At 39.7% G+C, this 24,787-nt stretch overlaps 1 protein-coding gene across 1 annotated transcript in view; it reads right to left on the bottom strand.

Moving 5' to 3' along the window:
* Positions 1-3,827: 3,827 nt before the first annotated feature.
* Chmp4c (charged multivesicular body protein 4C) overlaps positions 3,828-24,787 on the bottom strand; it is a 35,807-nt gene continuing 14,847 nt past the window's right edge. Inside the window, exons 2-5 of the mRNA XM_004656901.2 lie at positions 10,987-11,164; positions 8,025-8,139; positions 4,801-4,954; positions 3,828-4,614 (exon numbers count right to left, since the gene is read on the bottom strand). Of these exons, the coding sequence (XP_004656958.1) occupies positions 4,553-4,614; positions 4,801-4,954; positions 8,025-8,139; positions 10,987-11,164 (509 nt within the window). The 3' untranslated portion in view covers positions 3,828-4,552. The remainder of the gene's footprint in view (positions 4,615-4,800; positions 4,955-8,024; positions 8,140-10,986; positions 11,165-24,787) is intronic.

Below are 24,787 nucleotides of genomic sequence, written 5' to 3'. Positions count from 1 at the left end.
AACTCCAGATGCATGCACCACGATGTGCATCTGGCTAATGTGGGATCTGGAGAATCGAACCTGGGTCCTTAGGCTTTACAGGCAAGTGCCTTAAAAGCTAAGCCACCTCTCCAGCCCTTCTTTTTGTTTTAAATCTCTGTTCTGATGTAATCATCTTCCTCTATTCTAATCAGCCTTTCATTTTTCTATCAATTCCTGTTTATCCTGTTCTAGGAGAAAAATAATGTGCTATTTTGTCATTGTTTTTATTAGTTCCTCCATGAATTGCTGATTAAATCTAATTCTTAAGGCTATAATGTTCTGTTTTTAAAACTATTTATTTGGGGATGGAGAGATGGCTCAACAGTTAAGGTATTTGCCTGAAAAGCCTAGTGACCCAAGTTTGATTCCCCAGCACCCATTTAAAGCCAAATGCACAAAGTGGTGCATGCATCTGGACTTCTTTTGCAGTGGCTAGAGGCTCTGGTGCATCCATCTCCCCTCCTTCTCTTTGTCTCCCTCTCTCTCTCTGTGTCTCTCTTTCTCTGCTTGCAAATAAATAAAAATATATTTATTATTTACTTATTTATTTGCAATGAGAGAGGAGGGGAGAGAATGAGTGTAGTGGGACCTCTTGCTGCTGCAAATAAACTCCAGGTGCACGCACCACTTTGTGTATCTGGCTTTACAGGTACAGGAGAATTGAACCCTGGCTGGATGTGTTTGTAAGCAAGCATCTTTAACCACTGAGTCACTTTCCCAGCCCCAATTAGTTTCTTTATGATTTACCTAAAATTGAATGTTTTGTTATAGCAGCAGAAAAGACTAAGATGGGTGGATTGAATCTCATTAAATTGTAGCTTTATAATTTCATCAAATTTGGAGACATTTTAAGCATTGTTTCCTCAAAGAATTGTTTCTCTTTAGTTCCTTTCCCCTGATGCCCTAGAGCCCATTCTTTCAGCCAAACACCACTCTCTTAGCCCACCACCTCTATCCCAGAATACTAGTTACCTGTGTATGCCTGATCCCACAACTCTTTCTCTGTTCTTTCCATTTTCTCCCAGACCTACTTTTGCTGTTTTATAATAGTTTCTCTTGCTATATCTTTACAGACACACATCTTTTCTTCTGCAAAATCTAATCTACTGGTACCATTCACAGCCTTCTATTCTTTTTTCAGCTATTACGTATTACATCTCTACAGCTTAAGCTTGGGTCTTTTAAAATTTATCTCCTTTTATTTCTGTTTTGTTTGTTTTCTGATTTTTGAGTTAGGGTCTTACTCTGGCCCAGCCTGACCTGCAATTAGTCTCAGACCAGCCTTGAACTCACAACTATCCTCCTACCTAAACCTTCCAAGTGCTGGGATTCAAGGTGTGCACCAGCCATACCCAGCTTGTGTACATTTTAATATCTAGCTTCCATTTTTCTCCTCATGCCCTGCATGTTCTCTCTCTCTTAAACATTTGGGATACTTGGTTGTTTTGGTGAGCACCTGGAGCATATTAATAAAAGCTGCTGAAATTCTCTTTTCTTCTCTATGTAATTTCTGAGCTTATTTCTACTATTTGATTTTTCTTCCTAATTATGGGTATATTTCCCTATTACTTTGCATGCCTGAGAATTTTTTTCTTGAATGCTAGACTTCAAAAATTTCACATCATTGTGTTCCAAGGTTTGGTTTGAGTTGTTTAGTCACTGTTAATTTTTATATTTCTTTAACTATTTTGGGACATTTTCTAAGATATAGATTAGTTACTTGAAATCATTTGATTTTGATTGTTTATTTTTTTAATATTTTATTTATTTACGAGAGAGAGAGAGAGAGAGAGAATGAGTGCACCAAGGCCTCCAGCCACTGCAAATGAACTCTAGATGTATGTGCCACCTTGTGTCTCTGGCTTATGTGGGTCTGGGGGAATTGAACCATGGTCCTTTGGCTTTGCAGGCAAATGCCTTAACTACTAAGCCATCTCTCCAGCCCTGATTGTTTATTTTTCTGTCTGTTTCAAGGCAGGGTCTCACTGTATCCCAGGCTGACCTGAAACTTTCTGAAGCCCGAGGCTGGCCTTGAATTCATGACAATTCTCCTACCTCAGTCTCCCAAGCACTTGGTTTCATTTGATCTTTTTGAGGCTTGTTTTTAAGCTTTTTTTTTTTTTTTTTCAGGTGGAACTAGTCTAAGTATAATTTGACCTCCCTAGTGAGGCAATGTCTTTCTGGGTGTTTAACCAGATGCTACCACATTAGAAAGTCTTTCCACTCTGGAAAACAAGAACCCAGAGTTTTCCTGGCCCTGTGAGGGCTCTGGAGATTACCTGCATCTTTCCAGTGATTTCTCTTGGCCAGTGATTTCCTAACATAAGTCTGTAGTTTGTGTTCATCCAGGCTTGTAGGGAGCCCTCCATTTAATACATCTAGAATCTTCTTGGGCCTTATCTTTGTCAGTCTGCTGGGATGCTACAACAAAACATTATAGCCCAAGAGCTCAGAAATGACAGGAACTTATTTCTACAAGTCTGGAGGCTGAGAGGGTCACCATAAGACAGCAGGCCTTGTGAGTACATACTGTGGATCAGCGACAGCACCTGTCTCACATGGCTGAAGTTTATGGACAAGTTCCTTTAGACTTAGCTTCTGTAAGAACAATCTCTCCATTCCTATGGCTCTGCCCTTGTGATCTGAGCACCTCCTGGAGAGCCCTACCTCCTAACACCATCATCTCGAAGAAGGAGCATTACAATACATGAAGTTAGAGAAACTCAAGCATTTAGATCATAGTTCACACCTTCCTGTTCCCACTCACATGTGCTTTTCTGTCTCCATAGTCATCCCTGTCCAGAACGCTTCCCCATAAAATTCAACTCAGCAAGACCACCAGTCTCGGCTCAAAGTCCCCTTCGCAGCAAAAGCAGTAAGCCACGACACCAGAAGTGATCTTTTCACTCACTTCATTTCTCTTTAGATATGACTATCCAGTGCACCTATTGCCCAATGTCTAAAAACTACTATTTCATATGTTGATTGCTCTTTTACAGTTGCTTAAGAACTGAAGGTAAATCCTATTGTTCTCTCGTGGTCAAAAAGATATAAAAATTTAATTACTACTCACTTAATAAAAACTAATGAATAATAGGAGCTTGTGCAGAGTACTGAGGATGGACTATTGGACTTCAAGACATATAGTCTCTTCCCTTACATTACCAGAGCCCAGCAAAGTCACTGAGGGAAATATGTAATAGAAACAATAAAAAATGACACATGAGAGGACAGAATGCTGTGAAAGCATCTCAGGGGAAGACTTAATTTAATCTGGGAAATCAAGAAACGTTTTTCAAAACAGGGAACATTTTAGTTAGTATTTAATGAATGAGGAGGAACGGCGTGTGTGTTCTGCAGGACAGAAAACCTGCCAAAACAAAAATAAAACCCAGAAGATGCCCAGTGCCTGTGGCAGAATGGAGTCACTGGGGAAATCCAGTCTAACACTTAGATTTCCCCGAGCGGAAACAAGAAATTGGAGACTGTGTGACACGCAAGTGACTGAGCAGGCACCGAGGCCCGGGACTCCGACATCAAATCTAGCACCTTCCTTTTCCACTGCACTTCTCAGTTATTATAGAGAATGCTAGAACATCTTATATCACGGTACTTTTTATTTTATGGTCTATGATATATCAAGAATAATATATAATTTTGCAATTTACTTTCATTTACAATAATTATGGACAAACTGTTACTCAGTTTACTCAGATATACTTTTCATTGTCAATATTTTAATATAATTACAAAGCACATTCTGTAAATTGTAAAAAAGAAAAAAAAAGAATAAGAAGAAGTGGGGATGAAAGAGCCAAAACAGAAAAGAATGAACACTCACGTAGAAGCCGAAACTGCAGAATAATGGCCTGTGGGTGCTCCCTAAGTGACTCAGTTACACCCAGGAGAAGCTCGCTCAGCAGGGTAAACTGCTTGTGCTTTCAGACATTTTGGAAAATGTATCATTTGCTTAATTGGCAATATAAATGTCAATTAGAGTACCCTTAAGATTTTAAACCATGAAACTGAAGTGAAACAATGAATGTATGTATAGACTCACTGAAGATCTCTACAAGAATCTGTCCTTAAATGTTTTTACATTTATGGATGACAGAGATACACACAGTGACCTTGCATTCACATAGAAATTTTCCCATTACCCTAAAGTGTCCCTCATGAATGGCTTTGTAAGCTGGTCTGCATATTAAATGATAATATAATTTAGTTTTCTTTCAACAAATATATACAGAGTATTAACTATGTGGCAGAAATGTAAATACAATCGTAAACATTGCAGAGAGTCATGTATCCACCCCATAAATCTGCAATGATCTATAATTCTAGCAGGAATCTCTTTGCTATCTCTGATGGTATCTACAAAACAGTTCCTTAACATTTTCTTAAAAGACAATTTTTCATCCAGTATAAATATAAAACAAAGACTTTGTTAACTTCTTAGCTTGGCAAAAACATTTTCATGCCTTATGTGTAGTTCATTAATTTAGGTGTTTAAAAAAAGTTCTGTTTTAGTTTAAGTAGCCCAAGCTGCCAGTTGTTTAAAATCATCATCTTCTTCTGTTCTCCTGGAAGATGCTGGAACATAAAAGTGAAAAAGACAAGTCATTCATATTATTCATCCTTCCAGTATAGAAAACAGGTATCACTTACACACAAAATGTGTCTATTCATGAAGTTAAATATACATGGTGCTGAAAGCAACCAGTCTGGCTATTACTGTAGGAACCTACATGAACAAGGGTCACAGGGTGGGTGACAGACCTGCTCGGGACAGACGTGATGAAGAGGGCATGTTGGGCCTTCTGTTGGGCTGTGCTGGGAGAGAAGAGGAAGGCACATTTGGAAGCTGGATATTTGTCATCTTCTTATTTAATTCCTCCTGTTCCAGCTCTTCAAGTTCTGCCATCAACTCATCCTGAATGCAGGAGCGAGAAAGAATTACAGAGTTAACGTTTCAAGACGTGGCTTTCCCCAAACACAATAACAACAACATCTGCTACCCAATTGATATGTGAGAACCCAGTGAAATGGAATATTTATTTTAAAACTAAGTATTTTTTGCAACACTGAGCAGTAATTAGAAATGAATATTTTGGGTTGTACAAATTTGTTGTAGTTAATCTTATAATACTTCAGTAAACACCCATTCAAATAATTTGTGCTTGCTGAATATATAATCTCCTCTATTCTGGAAAATTTATACCTGGCCTGTCATTTTTCCATTGTATTCTTTTCTTTTCTCTTGTTGAGAATCTGTGAAACTTTAATTGGAGGAAATATATACTTTTTTATTTGGGTTATTGCTACTACAATTAAAACAACTACAGAAACTATGATGCACAAACGTAAAGAAGGTTCACAATACTGTGGTTCTCTTCTCAGAGCTCCATGGTCATCAAAAACTACACGGTTTTGGTGAGTTTTCTTTCAGGGCTGCAGATGGAGACCAGGGCCTTGTGCCTGCTAGGCAAGTGCTCTACCACTGAGGTACACCCCCCCCCCCACCAGCCAGTGTGTTTGGTTTAATAAAATTGCAAAACATATACAATACATTTCCTTTAACAGTGGCCCTGGACATAAACCTGTACAGAGACAATACTAGCTTGAGACCGTAAAGTCCTTCATGTCAAGTCTAAGATGAGCTGAAGTAGCTCACATCTAGCTGCCTTGGAAAGTCTTCATGAATAAGTCAGCCCCCCTGGGCATATGGTTGTAGCCAAAACTAAGATTGTAACTGTTGGATTTCAGAGGTTGCTACAATTAGAAAACTCCAGAAAGGGGCTGGAGAGATGGCTTAGCAGTTAAGGCACTTGCCTGCAAAGCCATAGGTTCAATACCCCAGGACCCATGTAAGCCAAATGTACAAGGTGGTGCATGTGTCTAGAGTTCATTTGCAGTGGATGGAGGCCCTGGTGTGCCAATTTCTTCTCTCTCTCTCTCTACCCCTCTCTCTTTCTCAAATAAATAAACAAAAATACATTTTAAAATATTTTAAACAAAATAAAACTACAGGAAAACCTCTATATATAGCCAAGTAGATTCTTTGTTAGTCGTTCGTTCATTCAACAAATATGAAAGCTCACTTCTGGGCAGGTTTTGATTTCAGTACCAGAGGTGCAAAGTTGAATAAATATTTCTTGTAGTCAAGAAACCTCTGCTTAAATTTGGGAGAAAGACACATAAATATCCCATACTTTGGGTTTTTTTGTTTGTTTGTTGGTTGGTTGGTGCTGCAGTTTTGCTATGTAGGCCAGGTTGGCCTTGATCTCACTATGTAGCCCAAGGTGATCTTAAACTCAGAATCCTCCTGCCTCTGATGTCTGAGTGGCTAGGATTACAGGCATGTGCCACCATGCCAGCCTTTTTTTTTTTTTTTTTTTTTTTTTTGCAGGACCAGAAGATGATGTCCGGCACATACTAGGCAAGCACTCTACAGCTGAAATATATATAATATATATAATCAAATGAGAGCAAAAACATCATATGACAAGAAAGGAAACACTCTGACTGCCCTAAGCATTGATGCTGCAAGCTGAGTGCCAACTTCTTTTAAATCTTCCACACACAAATAAATAAAATATGAAGTTAGGAAGCAGCAGGCAAGGTTAGAGTGGTCATGTGCTCTGTTTTTCATAGGTTATATGAATAAAATGATAGTAAAATGAATTTTCTGATGTTCTGTTTCTACTCACAAAACAATTTAGAATAAGCCAGCCGTGATGGCACACGCCTGTCATCCTCGCACTAGGAAGGCAGAGGCAGGAAGGACAGGACTTAAAGGTTATCCTCAGCTATATAATGAGTTCAAGACCAGCCTGGGCTACATGAAACCCTGTCTCAAATTGTTTTTTGTTTTTTTTTTTTTAAAGGAAACAAATACAGCAACTATAATAACAGCAAAACAAGTCACCCTAAAGTGAATTCAGGCCCAGACCTGTCAACAGTTCTTGAAAGTTCTTGACAGAATCACAATGATATTGATGTTTTTCTTTACCAATACACAAGCAGAGTACTGACCCCCATCACTTGGGTACCAAACAGTTATACATGAATATAATGGGTCTATGTACATACTAGCCATTAAAAGTCACTTTTATAAAAGAATTTTAGAACTTGAGAAATGAGATCATCTGTTGATCCAACAGTGTAATTCATAAATGAGAAAGCTAAGTCAAAAAAAGAAAAAAGGCATGGACGTGCTCAAGTTAATAAACAGTAGAACCCATCTGTCCTCATGACCCCAGAACTCTTCCCACATCATTATGCGAGGCTGGAAGGCATTCTCTACAAAGGGTCAGATTCAATTATCATTTCCTAGGGCTCTGTGGAGCCACACCTTTACTTGAGAAATGCATTATCATAAATATTACACAGAAGCAGGAAGCTGGATTCTTGGCTGTGCTATTCTAACCCTTGGGAAGGTCTCTTTGTCCTGTATGTGTGTGCCTTGAGTGGAACCACTGAAATTCACAGTGCAGGCACCACATGTATAACTATCATGTGCCTGGATTATTGGACTGATTGATTTGGAAGGAATGTGTGTGTTGATGATAATGCCATTCCACACACTTTGTTTCATAGCCTGAGTAATAAACCGAGGCAGCCTAACCTCTAATTTAACAGCCATGGAGCACAATACTTCTGCTGCTTGCCGAGTGACACAGTCTGCTCTATTTGCCCAGATGTGCAAGCACATGAATCCTCATAATGGGGCTATTTATACTCCAGCCATTAAAAGTCACTAACTTTACATAATCACAAGCTGTTTACTTTTTCCTTAATAGCTAAAACCCTAATTAGGAGGCTGTTTGCCACAGTATATTAATCTTCCCTTTAAATCAGCTGCAAACATTTCATTTCCCTCCTAAGAAAAGTACATTCCCACAAATACCATTTATTCATTAAAGGGAACTGTCTAGTATATATGATAAAAAGCTGCCCATTATAGAAGTCATAAAACCACATTCTTTAATATTAATACCCACCTCATCAAAGCCATCACCAAATTGAACCCGTTGGGAAAATGCTTCTGAGATTTCTTGGGCAATGTCCTGTTGCTCTGTGATATCCTGCATCAAGTCGTCAATTTTGTTCAGATCCCTGAGAAATCACATTTTGTTGGAATGGTTTAGGACATTAATTCATAGTTCTGAGTTCAGATTTACTCCTTATACAAAACAAGTCAATTTGATATAAACTCTTGGTGATCTCAGCAGCATAACAAAATTCCCAGTGAAAATATTTTAAAATAATTTGCATTTCAGAAAATCATTAAACCTGTACATGCACTTATATTTCAAGTCTTAAGTAAATATCTTTTATCACTGGGAGTCACTTTAAATCAGATTACTCTGTAACTAATGATATTTGTAGACCCATTTTGAAATTGTATGTGGTTCAGTATATATAACACACATGTATTTATATGTGTGGCAATATAGGTAGGTAGGTAGGCAGGCAGGCAGGTAGGCAGATAGGCAGATAGGCAGATAGGTAGGTAGGTAGGTAGGTAGATAGATAGATAGATAGATAGATAGATAGATAGATAGATAGATAGATAGATAGCTGGATAGATGGATGGATGGAGACAGACAGACAGACAGATAGATGGGGATATGATATTTGTATATGCACTGCTGTGTGTCACTCTGGTCCACTAAGAACCACCTGATTAAGATAAACATAGCAGCCACTCTCTGGCAGTAGCCCTGTAGAGAAGCTAAGGACTGGGGAACTGCTTTCTCTAATACCTAGTACTCGGAGATGCTCACTGCCTGAAGATTTCACATAGAGGAAATGCCCTGGGAAAGTACTGGAAAGGCAGGATTTGACTTATGGTGCCCTCAGAAAATTTGGGACTGTAGTAAGGGGGCCCAGGCAGGCCCAAGCTCAACTCAAGAGGACCTCTGTTCTAGAGACCATCTCTAGTGTATACCTGTCCTGCCATTAAACACCAGCATCAGCTACAGCCAGATTCACTCTGTTTCTGTAATGCTTCTCTGAATCGCTTTCCCAACTCTAAAACAAGGCCAAGCTGATTAGCTCCAAGAGCAGTGGCAGTGTCCCTCATTAGGTAAACTCACCACCAAAGTTTGTGCCCAGTGGAATTCATCATTTTTTGTTGTTGTTTATTTTATTTATTTATTTGAGAGTGACAGAGAGAAGGAGGGAGAAAGAGAGGGAGGGAGAGAAAGAATGGGTGCACCAGAGCTTCCAACCACTGCAAACGAACTCCAGACGTGTGCGCCCCCTTGTGCATCTGGGTAACATGGGCCTCGAACTGGGGTCTTTAGGGTTCACAGGCAAGTGCTTAACTGCTAAGTCATCTCTCCATCCCAGAATTCCTTTTTTAGGTACTCAGACTATATACCCTACAAAAACTGAATATGTTCACATATTTTCACATGGTATTTCCAAATAATGCTTTACCACCCGTTCACCATTATGGTTGTAATGAATGTAATGAATGTATTTATTAAAAGGAGTATGAGAACTATGTAGCTGTGATAGGTTAATTCAGGTGTCCCCCATAAACTTACGTGTTCTAAATTCTTGATTCCCGGCTGATGGCAATTTGGGAATTGGAAGCTTGTTGGAGGTGTGGGGGGTGGGCTTATGGGTGTTATAGTCCATTTCCCCTTGCCAGTGTTTGGCACATTCTCCTGCTGCTGTTGTCTATCTGATGTTAGCCAGAAAGTGATGTCCACCCTCTGCTCATGGCACATTTTCCCCTGCCATCGTGGAGCTTCTCCTCAAGTCTGTAAGTCAGAATAAACCCTTTCCTCCCACAAGCAACTTGGTCAGGTCCTTTGTGCCAGTAACAGAAAACTGACTGCAACAATGGCCAAAATTCAAAGTTGGAAGTGCCTTTTTCTAGACAGGAACAGCATGGTCTGATGCTCCTGAGCAGCCTGGAGGGAAGGACTGAGGCTGAGACCCACTGCAGCACCTGCTCTATGGCAACTATGAGCGGAATGGGCTTGGAAGCACCAGAATGGCAGCTGATAAATAATGAGTTGCCGAGAGAAGAAAATGTTGGTGGTCTTCACCACCCTAGAATTTGCCTTTTGCCTCTTCCCATCCTATGGAAATCCCTCCTGCGTTCGCTGCTTCTGGGATCCTGTGGCCAGAGTCCACTCTCGGTGTCCTCGGTTAGCAAAGAGTTGAGTCAGCAATGTGCTTCCCATTGTGAATGCAAAACAAGTGCCACCAGCCCCACCACATCTAGGAATGTTGATGGCTGAGTGCCACTCTGTGCCAGGAAGGACTGAGCTGAGTGTGTATCTAGCATGTCACTGAATTTCACAACAATATGTTGTACCATCACTACCTCCAACTCACAGACAAGAAAATTGAATTGAGGAGAGAGAAAATAATTCGCCCAGATGACAATCAGCTGTGTACTAGGATTACAGCCAAATAATTTGACCTCACAATGTTAACCTTGGTCTCTGTAATGAATATTTTATGTTGGTGGTTGTCAAATATTGGGTCACTTTAGAATCAGGCTGGGGAACTTGGGAACTTGTTTGGGACAAAAAGTCCCAAACCCTAACCTAGTCCAAGCAAGCTGAGCATCTACATTTTCTTAAATAGCTCTTTATCCAGACAATTCTGGTGTCCATCAAAGTTTGGCAACCACTCTTCTATGGTTCTCACACCCTTCTTAGTGTTGGCACTGAAGCCTTGTTTAAAATTATAGATGCCAATTGTTTACAAGTGGGGTTTTATGAGGGGACCAAGAAATATTATGGTTAAAATGAATTATCTTTTCTTTCGTTCCTTTATTTTCTTTTTTTAAAATCACTGTAAGCACTAACTTGCCTCTGGAAAAAGCATTCCATTCAAAACATTAAAGAGCCAGTCCTCCAAAGCCATCACATAATTTCAAAGCCTCTTCCCGACATTGAGGACAGTTCTTAATCGCATGTTATTCGGGTCACTCACATGTTTTCATGAACTGCTTTCATAGCTTTGGCTGCCAAACCCATGTTCCGTAAGACCTCGGTGTTGGTGTGTGAATTTTCCAGGGCTTCCCTCTGGAACTCAATGGTGGAAAGGGTGCCGTCGATCTGAGAAAGCTGTTTCTCGAGCCTCTTCTTTCTCTTTAAGGCCTGCAGGGCAGCTAAATAAACAAAAGACCACAGATTTAAGGGAAGAGACCACAGTGCCTGCTCCTGTGAAATTTGCTCACACCAAACATGGCCTCGGAATAGCTGTACGCTACAGACAGAGAGTATACCAAAACCCTGAGACACTTATGGGACCATCTGTCTCTCCATCAATAAATACATCAGCGCTCTCAAACCTTCTGTCAAAGATCTGGCATGTGTAAGAGAATGGAAAGTCAATGTTTGTGTGGTTTGAATTAGGACACCCCCATAAACTCATGTGTTCTCAATACTTGGTCCCCAACTGGTAGCAAGTTGGGAGGTGTAGCCTTCTTGTGGAATGCATGTTGTTGGGGGTGGCCCCAGGGGTGTTATAGCCAACTCCCTTTTGCTAGAGCTTGGCTCACTCTCCTGGTGCTGTTGTCTACTTCATATTGCCATAGACATGATGCTCCGCCTCTGCGCTACTATCTTTTCCTTGCCATCAGGAAGTTTCCCCTTGAGACTGTCAGCTGCTTTTAGTCAAGTGTTTCATCTGAGTATCTGAGTTCATATCTACACACCTCACATAGAAGCAGGGATCTATAGCAGGCTTTTGTAATCCAGTTTGATTACTGAGAAAAGGGAGGCAGAAAAAGGAGAATTTGTCTGAAGCTCAAGTGAAGCAGTGAAAAAGACTCCACATGGTGGAAGGGAAGTTGTCCTTTGATGTCCACATTCACACTGTGGTATGAAAGTGTCTGCACTCATAAACATGAACACACACACATACACACAATAAATAAATAAACAAACCATCAGCGGAATAGGACTTAATGGCTGTCAACTATAGCCTCATTTTCTTTGAGGAAAGTTCACTGAAACCTGTAGAAATGATGGGACTTACTAAAAGGCACATAGCTCCTGGTGGCGGCTGGAACCTGAAGTGCTGAGTTGCCTGCCCTGATCTGAAATGGTGGGATGATGCTCACTAAGGCTACATCTAATATATATAACCCTGAGTGTCCATGAAATCGATGCCTCTGGAATCATAAGCAAGGGTTAGGTGGCATCTGGTTGGAGAGCAGAGTGTGGCTTTCAGAGAAATAAGATCCAAATAATCTTCACACTGGCACTTAGCAAGATCTCTATCTGCTCTGCTCAGAAGCCACAAAACCATGAGGGTTCTTTTGACCGTGGCACCCTGGAAGACGTCTTCACAAAGGTCCTAAAATGCCCAGCTTGACAAAGCACTAAGGAAAATTTCAAGATGAAAACATAAAAATGCTAATATCATGATAAGCAACAGAGCTGGAGAGATGGCTTAGCAGTTAAGGTGCTTGCCTGAAAAGCCTAATGACCTTGCTTTGAGTCTCTAGAACCCACATAAAGCCAATGCACAAAGTGGTGCATGCATCTGCAGTTCATTTGCAGTGACTAGAGGCTCTGGCACACCCATACTCACCCTCCCTGTCGCTTTTCTATCTCTCTTTCTCTCTGCTCACAAATAAATAACTAAGAAATATTTCTAAAAGGTAAATGGTAACTAAATGAATTTGGCAAAAGAACTCAGTTTGTGGATTTAGAAGGAAGCAGAGAAGTTACAGAGATGACTCCTTCTAAGTCTATTCTGGTCAATTTCTTGTCATTTCAAACAGATTTGCTTATTTTTTCCAGTGATTCTTTTCCCCCATTGGTGCATATAGACTCCCAGCCATGATATTTTGGGGGAGGTTTTATTAGTAATCAGTATGGCTCTTTACCTCCTTCTGGCTGTCTAGGAACCAGTCACCATCAGGAATGACAAAGGAACTATCTCAGCAGTGTGTTTATGACCAACCAATGACTTTACCCTGAGAAGACAACAGGACCCAAGATAGAAATTCAGGAAAAATAGCACAAGAACACTCTAGATGCCATCTCTAGGGACTGATTTAGGGGCAGCAAGATAATTGGTTTTGGTATAGTTTGAAATTCCTCACATTATGCAAAGGACAATGAACCCAAACACAGACTGGCAAGATATAAACAACACAAAAAGAAAAGGTGTCAAGAAAACAGTGAAAGGAAGAGGCTGGAGAGATGGCTTGGTGGTGAAGGCATTTGCCTGTAAAGCCAGAGGATCCTGGTTCAACGCTCCAGGACCCATGTAAGCCAGATACACAAGGGGGTGTATGAATTTGGAGTTCATTTGCAGTGGCTGAATGCCCTGGTGTGCCCGTCCCCCCTCTGCCTCTCTCTCTCAAATAATAAAAATATATTAAAAAGAAAAATAGTGAAAGGAATACAAGAGCAGAATGAAGAACATCAGGACTGCAAAGGCTGGAACACAACAGAATAGAAGGGCTGAGGAGATGGCTCAGTCAGTAAAGAGCTTGCTGCACAAGCATGCGAACCTGGGTGTGGATCCCCAGCCCCAGCATAAAAGCCATGCATGGCAGCCTGAGCCTGTCATCCCAGCGCTTAGAAGGCAGAGACAGGAGCATCCTTGGCACTTGCTGGCTAGCTAGGCTGGCTAGTCTAGGTGAACTGGTGAGCTTCAGGTTCAGTGAGACTCTATCTCAAAAAATGAGGAGAGTGATTGAAGACACCTAACGTTGACCTTTGGCCTCCACATGAACCCCCACACCCAACTGCCCCCAAGCACATGGACATATATGCCCAACACACACAAACAACAAAAGTAGGAGAAAAGATTTCTAATGGCTTTATCTGTGGTGATTATGCAAGTTTTTCATGAAAAGATTAACAACGTACAAAAAAAAATGTGATCAATATCAAATACTACCCTCTGTCTCTTTTTATCTCTTTTGCCTTAAATTCCATTCTGTTTTCTTTAAATTAACATTTTGTCCTTTCAATAACAATCTGCCTATAATACTTTTTACATGAACCTCACTATGCAGCCTGGGTTTGACTCAAGCTCACAATCATCTTGCCTGCCTCAGCTTCCAGAGTGTTAAGAGGCTAGGCATGCACCCCCCACACCTGGCTCAAAAGTGCTCTTTTTATCACGCCTGAAATTAACAGCATATACTTGAATTGGTATTAATTATTTTATTGACTTATTTCAAATAAGCAATAGTCTCTAGCTTTTACTGTAAAGTTGTAATTCAGCATCATTTATTATGATTGACAAGTCATCTAATCTGATCTTTTTATTGTCATCCTGTATGCATTTTCTGTATATTATGCTTTTTGCCTCTTTTTCCCTTTTGTCTTTAAGTATATTGGTCAGTTGTAAATGCTAACTTTATTCTCCTAATGACGCTGTGCGTGTTGTTATAGAAGATGATTCTCCTAGACCACTGTCACAGGGGGAAGGTTGCCCAGGGTCTATATGAGGTGGAGCGAAGGCCAGGCAGGCTTCCTTCCATGTCAGAGCTCAGCACACACCTAGAGATGCTTGTACTTGTGATAAAAGGCTTTCATATGGATGAGGGACATTTTCCCATTCTTTGTGAGTAAGGATATCCCTTTCTGCCCTCCCTGCTGACTTGGAGGTCCACAGTTACCTCAGGCTCTGCTCTGTTTTCTTCTTGAGATCTAACACCTCAACCTGAGTCCTTGCTAAATAGAGCAGTTTTTATTTATTCACCCTGTCCTTTTGAGGAACATTCAAAATATTTTAACACAATTTTTTTTAGAGTCCTTTATACAATCTCACACTCAAGAGAGTCAGCATTTTGACAGCCAGGCTGGGTGGGAGTATCTCCACTGTACAGGCAGAATGGCCACTGACCCTCTGTGTGCTCCCTCTGCCTATGGATGACAGTGACTATTAGATCTCTCACATTGGACTGTGATCACTTACAAAATCAGTTCCACCCCATCTCTCCTGAGCCTAATTATTTTTGAAAAATGACAGAGCTCTTATGTCCCTGTTTCCTCAGCACCTGGTCCAGGTCTTGGCACATGGTCAACAAAAGCTCACATTTATTACATGCCGCATGAGGGTTAACTGCTTTATGTGACTTGTGCCATTTAATCCTCATGAAACACCAAGGTTAGATGCTGCTATGAGCTATGTTACAGGGGATACAATGAGTATAGAGTGAATAAGTGCCATAACTTTCTCTCTGTATAAATAACAGCTCAGCACCATGGAAAGCCTAGCATGGGCCACCTTCCATGACTTAACAGATGGATACTCTTAGGCAAGTCACTTCCTGGCTCTGAGGTTCAGTTCGCTATCTAGGAATAGAAATTATATAAAACTGAATAGAGGCGGGACAGGTAAAAGAATTAGTGGAAATTTATACAAACCACCTTATATAGTCTCCATGTTTTATTTATTATCAACACTGTAGTTTATATAAGATTATCAGTCAATGTGTTTGTATATCTTATTTTTTTAATGTTTTATATTTATTTATTTGACAGAAAGAGGAAGAGAGAGAAAGAAAGAGGGACAGAGAGAGAGAATGGGCACACCAGGGCCTCCAGCCACTGAAAACAAACTCCAGATGCATGCCCCACCTTGTGCATCTAGCTAATGTGAGTCCTGGGGAATCGAACCTGGGTCCTTTGGCTTTTCAGGCAAATGCCTTACCTGCTAAGCCATCCCTCAGCCCTGTATAACATATTTTTGATAACCATTGAGTTTAGCCATATTTTAAAGTATAAGTCATCATAAAAGAAGCAAAATATTACAAAACAATTCTCTATCTCAACAGGTACAATAAATGATGCTCTTTAGCAGAATAGTCTAAGATGCTGAGCCTCACATGTATCTCTCCACCCAATATCCAGGAAGTAGAATGCCAGTGTCTCCTCCCTTCGTTGTCAAAATAGTTCAGGGTCTATTCTTGCTGAGAACCCAGCAGTACCTACTGCCCCCCCCCAAAACATTCTTATTTCATCAATTTAAAAGAACTTTCAAGTTCATCATTAAGAACTATGATGTTTTTCAGTAAAAAAAATTAGTGACAGATTACTCTAACATACTCGGGAGGCAGAGGCTAGAGAACTGCTGTGAGTTTTCAACTACCCTGAGACTACATATTTCATTCAAGGTCAGCCTGCGCTATAGTGAGACCCTGCCTTGGATAAAAAACAAATCAAGAAACATGATTTGGCGTAAAATAAACTTTGGAGTTTACGCCTACTTCCACCACTTAGTAATGGTTTATGTGTAACCATGCCTGATGTCCCTTCTAAATAACAACAGCCACACCAAGAAGACAACAGAATATTACTCTGAGGTTGTCTACTTTCATATCTGTACGTACATGGCATAGTTCCCTAGAAAATGAGAATATAACTCCCTATTGGTTCATTAGGTAATGTGTGAATTAAATATGTAAAGTGTTTAGCACAGTGTCTGGCACTGTGATGAGTGGACACTAAGTATGAGGATCTCAACCATCATAGTCACCTCCTCCTTGGGTTATCAGACCCCATGGAAGGAGCAACAGGATGCAACACCCAACTTTGTAAATGTCATCAGACATGATTTCTAATGCCTCTGTCACCATATGGTGTTGGGCTCTGAAAGGTCCAGGCGTGAGGTCTAGTGGAACTTCCTGAGCCTAGGTAAAGTTTGGCGACCTGTCTCTGGACAGCTAGGACTCAGCAAGACACCTAATGGCTTCTGGCCTGCCACCTCCACATGGTAATTGTAATTACCATTTCAATAGTTACAGTTTATTATTGGCCCTTACCTCTGCCCCCATCCTAAAATCCCCACCTTCCTCCCCAACATGATATAGGCAACTGCTCAGAGTAATAAAGTGAGTTTTTTCTGCGAGTTCCTGCATCGAAAAGACTCCCGACTCAGTGTGCTTTTTCTCCAGTGGCCAGGAGAGGTTTCTGAGTCGTCTGATGCTCATCATCCCCTCAACCCCTAGGGAGGAACCAGCAGGCCTGGTCCTTCCCTCGGAACTACCTACCTGCCTGGGAAGGAGCCCTGCAATATGGCTTTCAAAATACTAGGGAGAAACGTGAAAATTCACCCACAAGTAGAGATCTAGTGTTTACTTTATAATTCCCATTCTGCAAACTAGAATTGCTCTGCACCAGAGCCCCAAACTCAAGTGGAGACCTGCAGGTAATGAGAGTAAGTGAAGCAAAGAAAGGGTCAGGAGGAAAGGGCACTTTGTTCCGTCTCTTGTGCGAGAGAGAAGTGTTTCTCTACCATAACAATAAAAAGAATAGTGCTAAAGTGACAAGAAATGACCTTAGGCACTGACCTCAGACTCAGGGAGAGAAAAGAATGAAGCAAGTCCTAGTGTCCAGAGAGCACAGCCGTGACATAATGGAAACAGCATGGCAGGCTCTGTCCCCTGCTACCTAGACCTGGAAGAAAGCCATGTATGTATCCTAAAGAGGCATGGCTTCTGGGTGTGCATGCAAAAGCTCCAATCTTATAATGCTCATTTGTATTTTTTAACCAGGTGGGAATGATAAAAACAACTTCTGCATGTTTGGATATAGTTCCAAGACCCTTGGGACTGTGACTTTTGCCTGGTACATTAAGCTGCTCTCAACCATTAAGACAAGAGCCTTCTGAAGCACAGGTGGTGTAGTGGGTAGCAGAGCTGCCTTCACAGACAAGAACCTTCAGTTCCGGGTGGCCGAGCAGTGCAAGCGCGTCTCTCCACAAGCTGCTTCTCACACGGAATTGATGAGGCATGGACACACCATGAATCGCAGACTCCTAGTGAACCATTTGAGAGAGAAGTGGCTGTCTTTTTTTGAAGGCAAATGCGTCACAACAAACATTGTTTGTGATCTGGCAAAGAAGGACACTTTTAGAACCATGTAATTTAACCTGCTGAAAGGTATAATTCAATCTTCCAAACTCCTATGTGTGCTTTTCAGCAGCTGGGCAACATTCTTGCTAAAACAAAGGAATCTATTGTGGTGCCTTTGGGTGGAGAATCAACCAGGAACTTGTCTCCTCTCATAGGAGCAATGTTCCTTTGGCAAAGGAGTTGAAGAACAATGTCCTTTATGTGCACTGAGAACAGAATACAAGAAGGAACCTTACTGAAATGTAAGAATTGTCTACCCAATCCAAAATTAAAGCAACCCTACATAATTCCACTCTACTTTGCTGCTGAAAAGGGAGGGCTTTCCACCATCTATGCCACATAACTTAAGAAAAGCGTTGCAGCTTCATGGCTCCTCTAACATACAGGACATCCTGGCTTTAAAGGTCAGCCTGTTGCCCATCACTCACCTAGGGTGTATAAATGGGTATATTGTTCACCTATCAGTTGGCAAAACAGAAGACTCTTTGAAGAACCATGGTTTGCAATGAATATAGATGAACTTGCTTGTGAACTACGAAACTGAATATGATAGCTCTTCTCTTACCCAGGAGTGGATGGTCTCTAGAGAAGGATTAAAGGATAAGGCTCCAAAAACCTCAGCCCAGTTACAAGAGTGCTTAAGAGACAGATGGAATATATAACTGGTTATATCTTTCTTTGTTTTTAACTGGGAAGTCTCATGATCATATTTTATGGAGGACTTTAGGAGTAAGTTCTTATTCATTTGCAAATCATCCCTTCCACTGATGGCACATGGTCTTAGTTCTCAAAACACACCTTCTGAATAAGTGTCATCAGGAGCATTTCACAGAAATAAAATCAAACACTCCTGTTCAAAGCCATGGATTATATTTAGACCAGCTGAGGACATACTAGAACATTTTAAGGCACTGCTCAGCTTCCCCTGATTATGAATTTCCCCAGACTCCTACACTGCAGAAATATTCATTTCAGTCACTGAACACGTGCATTATGAAGATCTGCCACATGTGCCTGGCACTGTAAAGCACTGAGGGAAAGAGAAATAAGGTGACAATCTCACAAAGGCAAAACATGAAATGGTCACTTAATCATGCATTCCTCATTCCCTTACCAACCAATATTTACTATGGGTGGGGTGGGGCTCAGTGGTAAGGCATTTGCTTAACATACTGGGGACCTTTGAGTTCAATCCCCAGGACCACCAGGAAAAAAAAAGAAAGAAAGAAAGAAAGAAAGAAAGAAAGAAAGAAAGAAAGAAAGAAAAGAAAGAAAATAAAAAAGGTATCTATTTGTGCTATGGTACAGACACAGTGTCCAGGAATATCAACATGCATAAATTACATTTTCGTCTTCAGTAGTGGAGGAGATGAAGAGAATAATGATATATCTACAAGATAGAGTGGACAGAGAAAAATTTCAAAGCTCCCTACACATACACATAACACACTAATCAATAAAATGCATGACCTTTCCCCTGCTGCAAATCTCATCCTCATGTGAAGTTTCTGTCTCAGATATATGGGAAGCCAAGAACTATAAACCTCAAAAATATAGCAAATCACAACAGCTAGATCTTATATATAACCTCTATCTTTTCAGAGGTCTCACCGGTATAAAATGTTATAAGAAGGGTAAATATCCAGCAAACAAAAGCCTAAACCACAACAATGATATATAGTATTATATGATGGCAAGCCAGATGTCTGAGGAGGTGGTGAAAGGGAATGAGCCTGGAAAAAATGTGAAAAGTAATCTGATGAAAGAACATTCAGAAGTGGTATATCTATAAGCAAGCTACTAACTTCCAGCCAAATTTCATATTTAAAATACACATGACTGACTAATATTACTAGAAAAAAGATGAGAAAAGCAAGAGATTGAGAGAAAAAAAATTACATAGAAAATTCAAATGATTTTCCAATAAACATGATCCTCCTGTCCTCATTCTAGAAGAGCTTATTATTGCTTTTGAGGATGAGATCATTCTTGTAACCAGTATCAATGCCAGAAAATATTAGAGAAGATAAATCTGAGAGGGGAAGCTCAGGACCTAAAAATTCCTATCAACCTTGAGTTGTCAAGAAAAGAGGAGATGGGCTGGAGGAATGACTTAGCTGTTAAAGCATTTGCCTGCAAAGCCAAAGAACCCAGGTTCGATTCCCCAGGACCCATGTTAGCCAGATGTATAAGGGAGTGCATGAATCTGGAGTTTGTTTGCAGTGGCTGGAGGTCCTGGTGTGCCCATTGTCTCTCCTCTTTCCCTCTTTCTCTGTAAAATAAATAAATTAATAAAAATTTACATAAAAACAGAAAAAGAAAAGAGTAGGAGAAAGAGGAATGGGAAGAAGAAGTCTAAGCATAAAAGACTAATTTTAAACGACCAGACAAATTCTTATTCCTTATGATTAATTTCTTCAGGGGCCAATTGCCAGGTAATAGTAATATATTTACTGGAACAATATACCAATATGTTCATTAAAATCTATTAATATACTTTGTTCAAACCCAGTTAATTGCTTGAAATCAGTCTCACTGATTGAATGAGTTTTTCTTTTTACTTACTATTATTTATAACCTCACAAATTAATAAACCTTGTGGTATTTTTTTCCACTTAAAATATGGGAACAAAAGTGAATGTGAAACCAGCAAATATTAACAAAAAAATTCAGAAATAGCTGACTTTAACTTTATAGGGTAGATATGTACTTATGGATATAATATATATTTATATAAATACATAAGTGTTTCATATTGTTTTATTTTATACTTATTAAAAATATGCCTTGTTTATGTGAGCTAGCCATGTTTTGTAGTAGTATGCTTGTGGTATGCAGATTATTTACACCTAAAGTTTAAGGACAACCAACTGTATCCCTAAAATTTTCTTTCAGTTCTCTCTGATTCTAGATTATTCCTTAGAGGATTCATATTCAACAAATCTTGGAATGACTCAAGATGACTAATAGCATTTGAAATTCTTTAGAAATAAGTTTATCTAAAATTGATGGTATACTATACTTGATTTTTCAAAGATAACTAATATCCAGCAAGTTAAGATAGTTCAAACTGCTCACAAATGATAAATTGTAGACTCATAAGTATGTGACATTTTAAACATGTATAATAGTAATTTTCTCCTTTTTTAGTTTTTGTTTTTCAATTAGGGTCTCACTCTAGCCCAGGTTGACCTGGAATTCACTATGTAGTCTCAGGCTGGCCTAGAACTCACAGCGAGCTTCCTACTTCTTCTTCTCGAGTGCTGGGGTTAAAGGCAACACACCCGGCTCTAATTTTCTCCTTCTGATGTAATTGACCCAGTAGAACTTCAAAGTTAGGACAATATCTCTGTTTAAAGTCCAAGGTCATATTTGTTCTCACAATGTATATATGAAAAGAAATGGTAATATACACCCTGCTCAATGAGTCAAGCCTGCTGGGCAGTGTTACTATTATAGCAAATAAGACACACCCACTGCTTATAGCACATACCATTCTGTAAGGAACCAAAAGAAATTCACTAGAATTATTTAAATGAAGCATAAAACATCCACAATGCTGGTCAAACATTTGGTTAAATAAGTCTGTTGACCTAAATTTCTACTTAAGCCTGATGTAAATATTTAAGCTTTATTTCATGTGAAGTAGACATTAAATATTAATCTTTAAACCAAGAATTCAGGCTCTAATGCAACATTCCCAACTCCAATATAGAATGAGCTCCTTTCCCTTTCCTATCATTTTAAAATCACCATTCTCACTTGCTTGGTTTTTTTAACTTTTTAATTGACAAGTTCCATAATTATAGACAATGAACCATGATAATTACCTCCCCTCCCCAACTTTTCCCTTCACAAATCCACTCTGTATCATATCCCCTCTCTCTCTCCATTAATCCCTCTTTTATTTTGATGTCATCATCTTTTCCTCCTACTGAGAGGATCTTGTGAAGGTAATGTTAGGCACTGTGAGGTCATGGATACTGAGGCCACTTTCTGTTTGAATAATTGCATTGTAAGCAGTCCTACACTTCCTTTGGCTCTTACATTCTTTCTGCCACCTCTTCTGCAATGGATCCTGAGCCTTGGAAGACATGATGGAAATGTTTCAGTGCTGAGCACTCCTCTGTCACTTCTTCTCAGCACTATGGTACCTTTTGGGTCATCCCAGTAGTCACTGCCATCTGAAAAGAGAAGCTTCTCTATCAAAAAGTGACAACAGCATTAATATATGCATATGAATGTTAAATAAAGTGTTTACAGAGCAGTTTGGTGAGCATAATACATGCATTTAGCCAGACAAAAGCAGGTGTTATATTCCTACAGCTCATGACTTCTCCTGCCATAGGCTTTTGATTAGGTATCCAGAACCAGGCATGTATTCCCTACCATAAAGTAGGCCTCCAGTCCAATTATAAAGCAGTTGGTTTCCCTAAAAACAGACATGACACTCTTGCACCCGTTAGGTCATTTTGCCTAGTTGGCCAAAATTAAGGTTTGCAGTGTCCACTGTTTTCACATCTTATGACTTCTGTCTCCCATAGGGGTGCATGTGATGCAGTTTTTTCCAGCTTTCTGCCAGCTGTTTTTCAGCTCAGCTTCATCTTGATTTCTCAATGACCTTGCTGCCCAAGTATGTGGAGTCCTCAGTGAGAGGGTTTTACCATCTATTTGTGGTGGGAAACCAAGAATCATGGCAACAGCCTGTAATGTTTTAGGGGCATCAGTTAGCTCCGTGGCCAACTCACTGGAAGATATCCCATCCCTGGCACTGCTATTTTTCTAGTTATGGCTTCTGGGCATGCCATTATCTAAAAAAGTAGGTCTCCATATGGAGACCTTATTCACAACATCTTGAATTTTGATTAACCCTACCCTGACGCTTCTTTTATTCAATCTCTTCCTATGACCTTGCTTAGGCCATTGCACCCTCAGTAATCTGTTCATCTACTTACATATATACAGTACCATCCCCTTAAGTCCTCTCCTCTCCTCCCCCATTTATAGCCCCTTTCTACCTTATTGGCCTCTGCTACTGATGTTTACTCCAACTCACATAAAAGTCTAAATATTTGTAGCTAGCATCCACATATGAAAGAGAACATGTGATGTTTGACTTTCTGGGCCTAGACAGCCTCATTTAATATAATCCTTTTCAGATCAATTTCCCTGAAATTTTCATAATTTCATTTTCCTTTACCACTGAATAGAACTCCATTGTATAAATGTACCACATCTTCATTATCCATGCATTAGTTGAATGACATCTAGGCAAGCTGCACTTCCTAGCTACGATAAATAGAGTGGCAATAAACATGGTTGAGCAAGTATCTCTAAGGTAGTGAGAAGAGTCTTTAGGATATGTGCCTAGAAGTGGTAGAGCTGGGTCATATAGTAAATCTGTTTTTAGCTGTCTCAGGGACCTCCACACAGATTTCCACAATAGCTGTATCAGATAACATTCCCACCAACAGTATAGAAGAGTTCCTCTTTTTCTGTATCCTTGCCAGCATTTATTGTCATTTGTTTTCTTGATGATAGCCATTCTGACAGGAGTGAGATGGAATCTCAAAGTAGTTTTAATTTGCATTTCCATGATGGCTAAGGATATAGAATCTTTTTTAGATGTTTATATGCCATCTGTATTTCTTCTTTTGACAACTCTCTATTTAATTCCAAGGCCAGTCTTATATTGGGTTCTTTGATTTCTTATTTAGTTTCTTGAGTTCTTTGTATATCTTAGATATTAGTCCTCTGTCAGATGTATAGCTGTCAAATACTTTCTCCCATTCCATAGGTTGACTCTTTGCTGTATTCACAGTGTCCTTTGCTGTATAAAAGCTTTGTAATTTCATGAGGTCCCAGTGGTTTATTTCTTGAGCAAGTGGGGCTTTATTCAGAAAGTCATTGCCTATGACAACATGTAGAAGGGTTTCCCCTACTTTTTCCTATAGCAGTTGCAGAGTTTCAAGTCTGATATTAAGTACTTTGATCCACTTGGACTTGATTCTTGTGAATTGAGAGAGATAAAGATCTATTTTCATCCTTCTACATATAGATATACAGTTTTCCCAGCACCATTTGTTAAAGAGGCTGTTTTTTCTCCAATAAATATTTTTTGCCCTTTTTGTTGAAAATCAAATGGCTGTAACTTCCTGGATTTACATCTAGATCCTCTGTTCTGTTCCACTGATCTATGTTATCTGTCTTTGTGCTAGTGCCCATGCTGCTTTTGTTACTATAGCTGTGAAATATAGATTAACATCAGTTATGATGATACCACCAGCCTTATTTTTTTTTGCTCAAAATTTTTTGGCTATTCTTGGTGTGTGTGTGTGTGTGTGTGTGTGTGTGTGTGTGTGTGTGTGCGTGCATGTTTCCAAATGGATTTTAGGGTTTTTTTTTTTCCCATTTCTGTGAAGAATGCCATTGGAATTTTGATGGAGATTGCATTAAATGTGTAAATTGCTTTCAGTAAGACTGACATGTTCTCAATATTGATTCTTCTAATCCAAGAACATAGGATGTCTTTCCATTTCATAGTGTCTTCTGCAATTTCTGTCTTGAGTGTTTTAAAGTTTCCATTGTATAGATCTTTCACTTCCTTGGTTAGGTTTATTCCAAGGTGTTTTTGTTTTTGTTTTTGTTTTGTGGCAATTGTGAATGGGAGTAATTCCCTGATTTCATCCTCAGTATGCTTGTTGTTAGTATATAGGAAGGTTGCTGATTTCTGTGTGCTTATTTTATATCCTGCTACATTGCTAAAAGAAAAAAAAAGTGTTTATAAGCTCTAAAAGTTTGATGGTAGAATCTTTAGGGTCCTTTATGTATAGAATCATATCATCTGCAAATAATGATAATTTGATATTTTCCTATCCAATTTGTATCTCTTTATTTGTGTCT

Source organism: Jaculus jaculus, chromosome 2, assembly GCF_020740685.1.
Source record: "Jaculus jaculus isolate mJacJac1 chromosome 2, mJacJac1.mat.Y.cur, whole genome shotgun sequence".
Taxonomy (NCBI): Eukaryota; Metazoa; Chordata; class Mammalia; order Rodentia; family Dipodidae; genus Jaculus; species Jaculus jaculus.
This window is presented reverse-complemented; position numbering and strand designations above follow the sequence as displayed.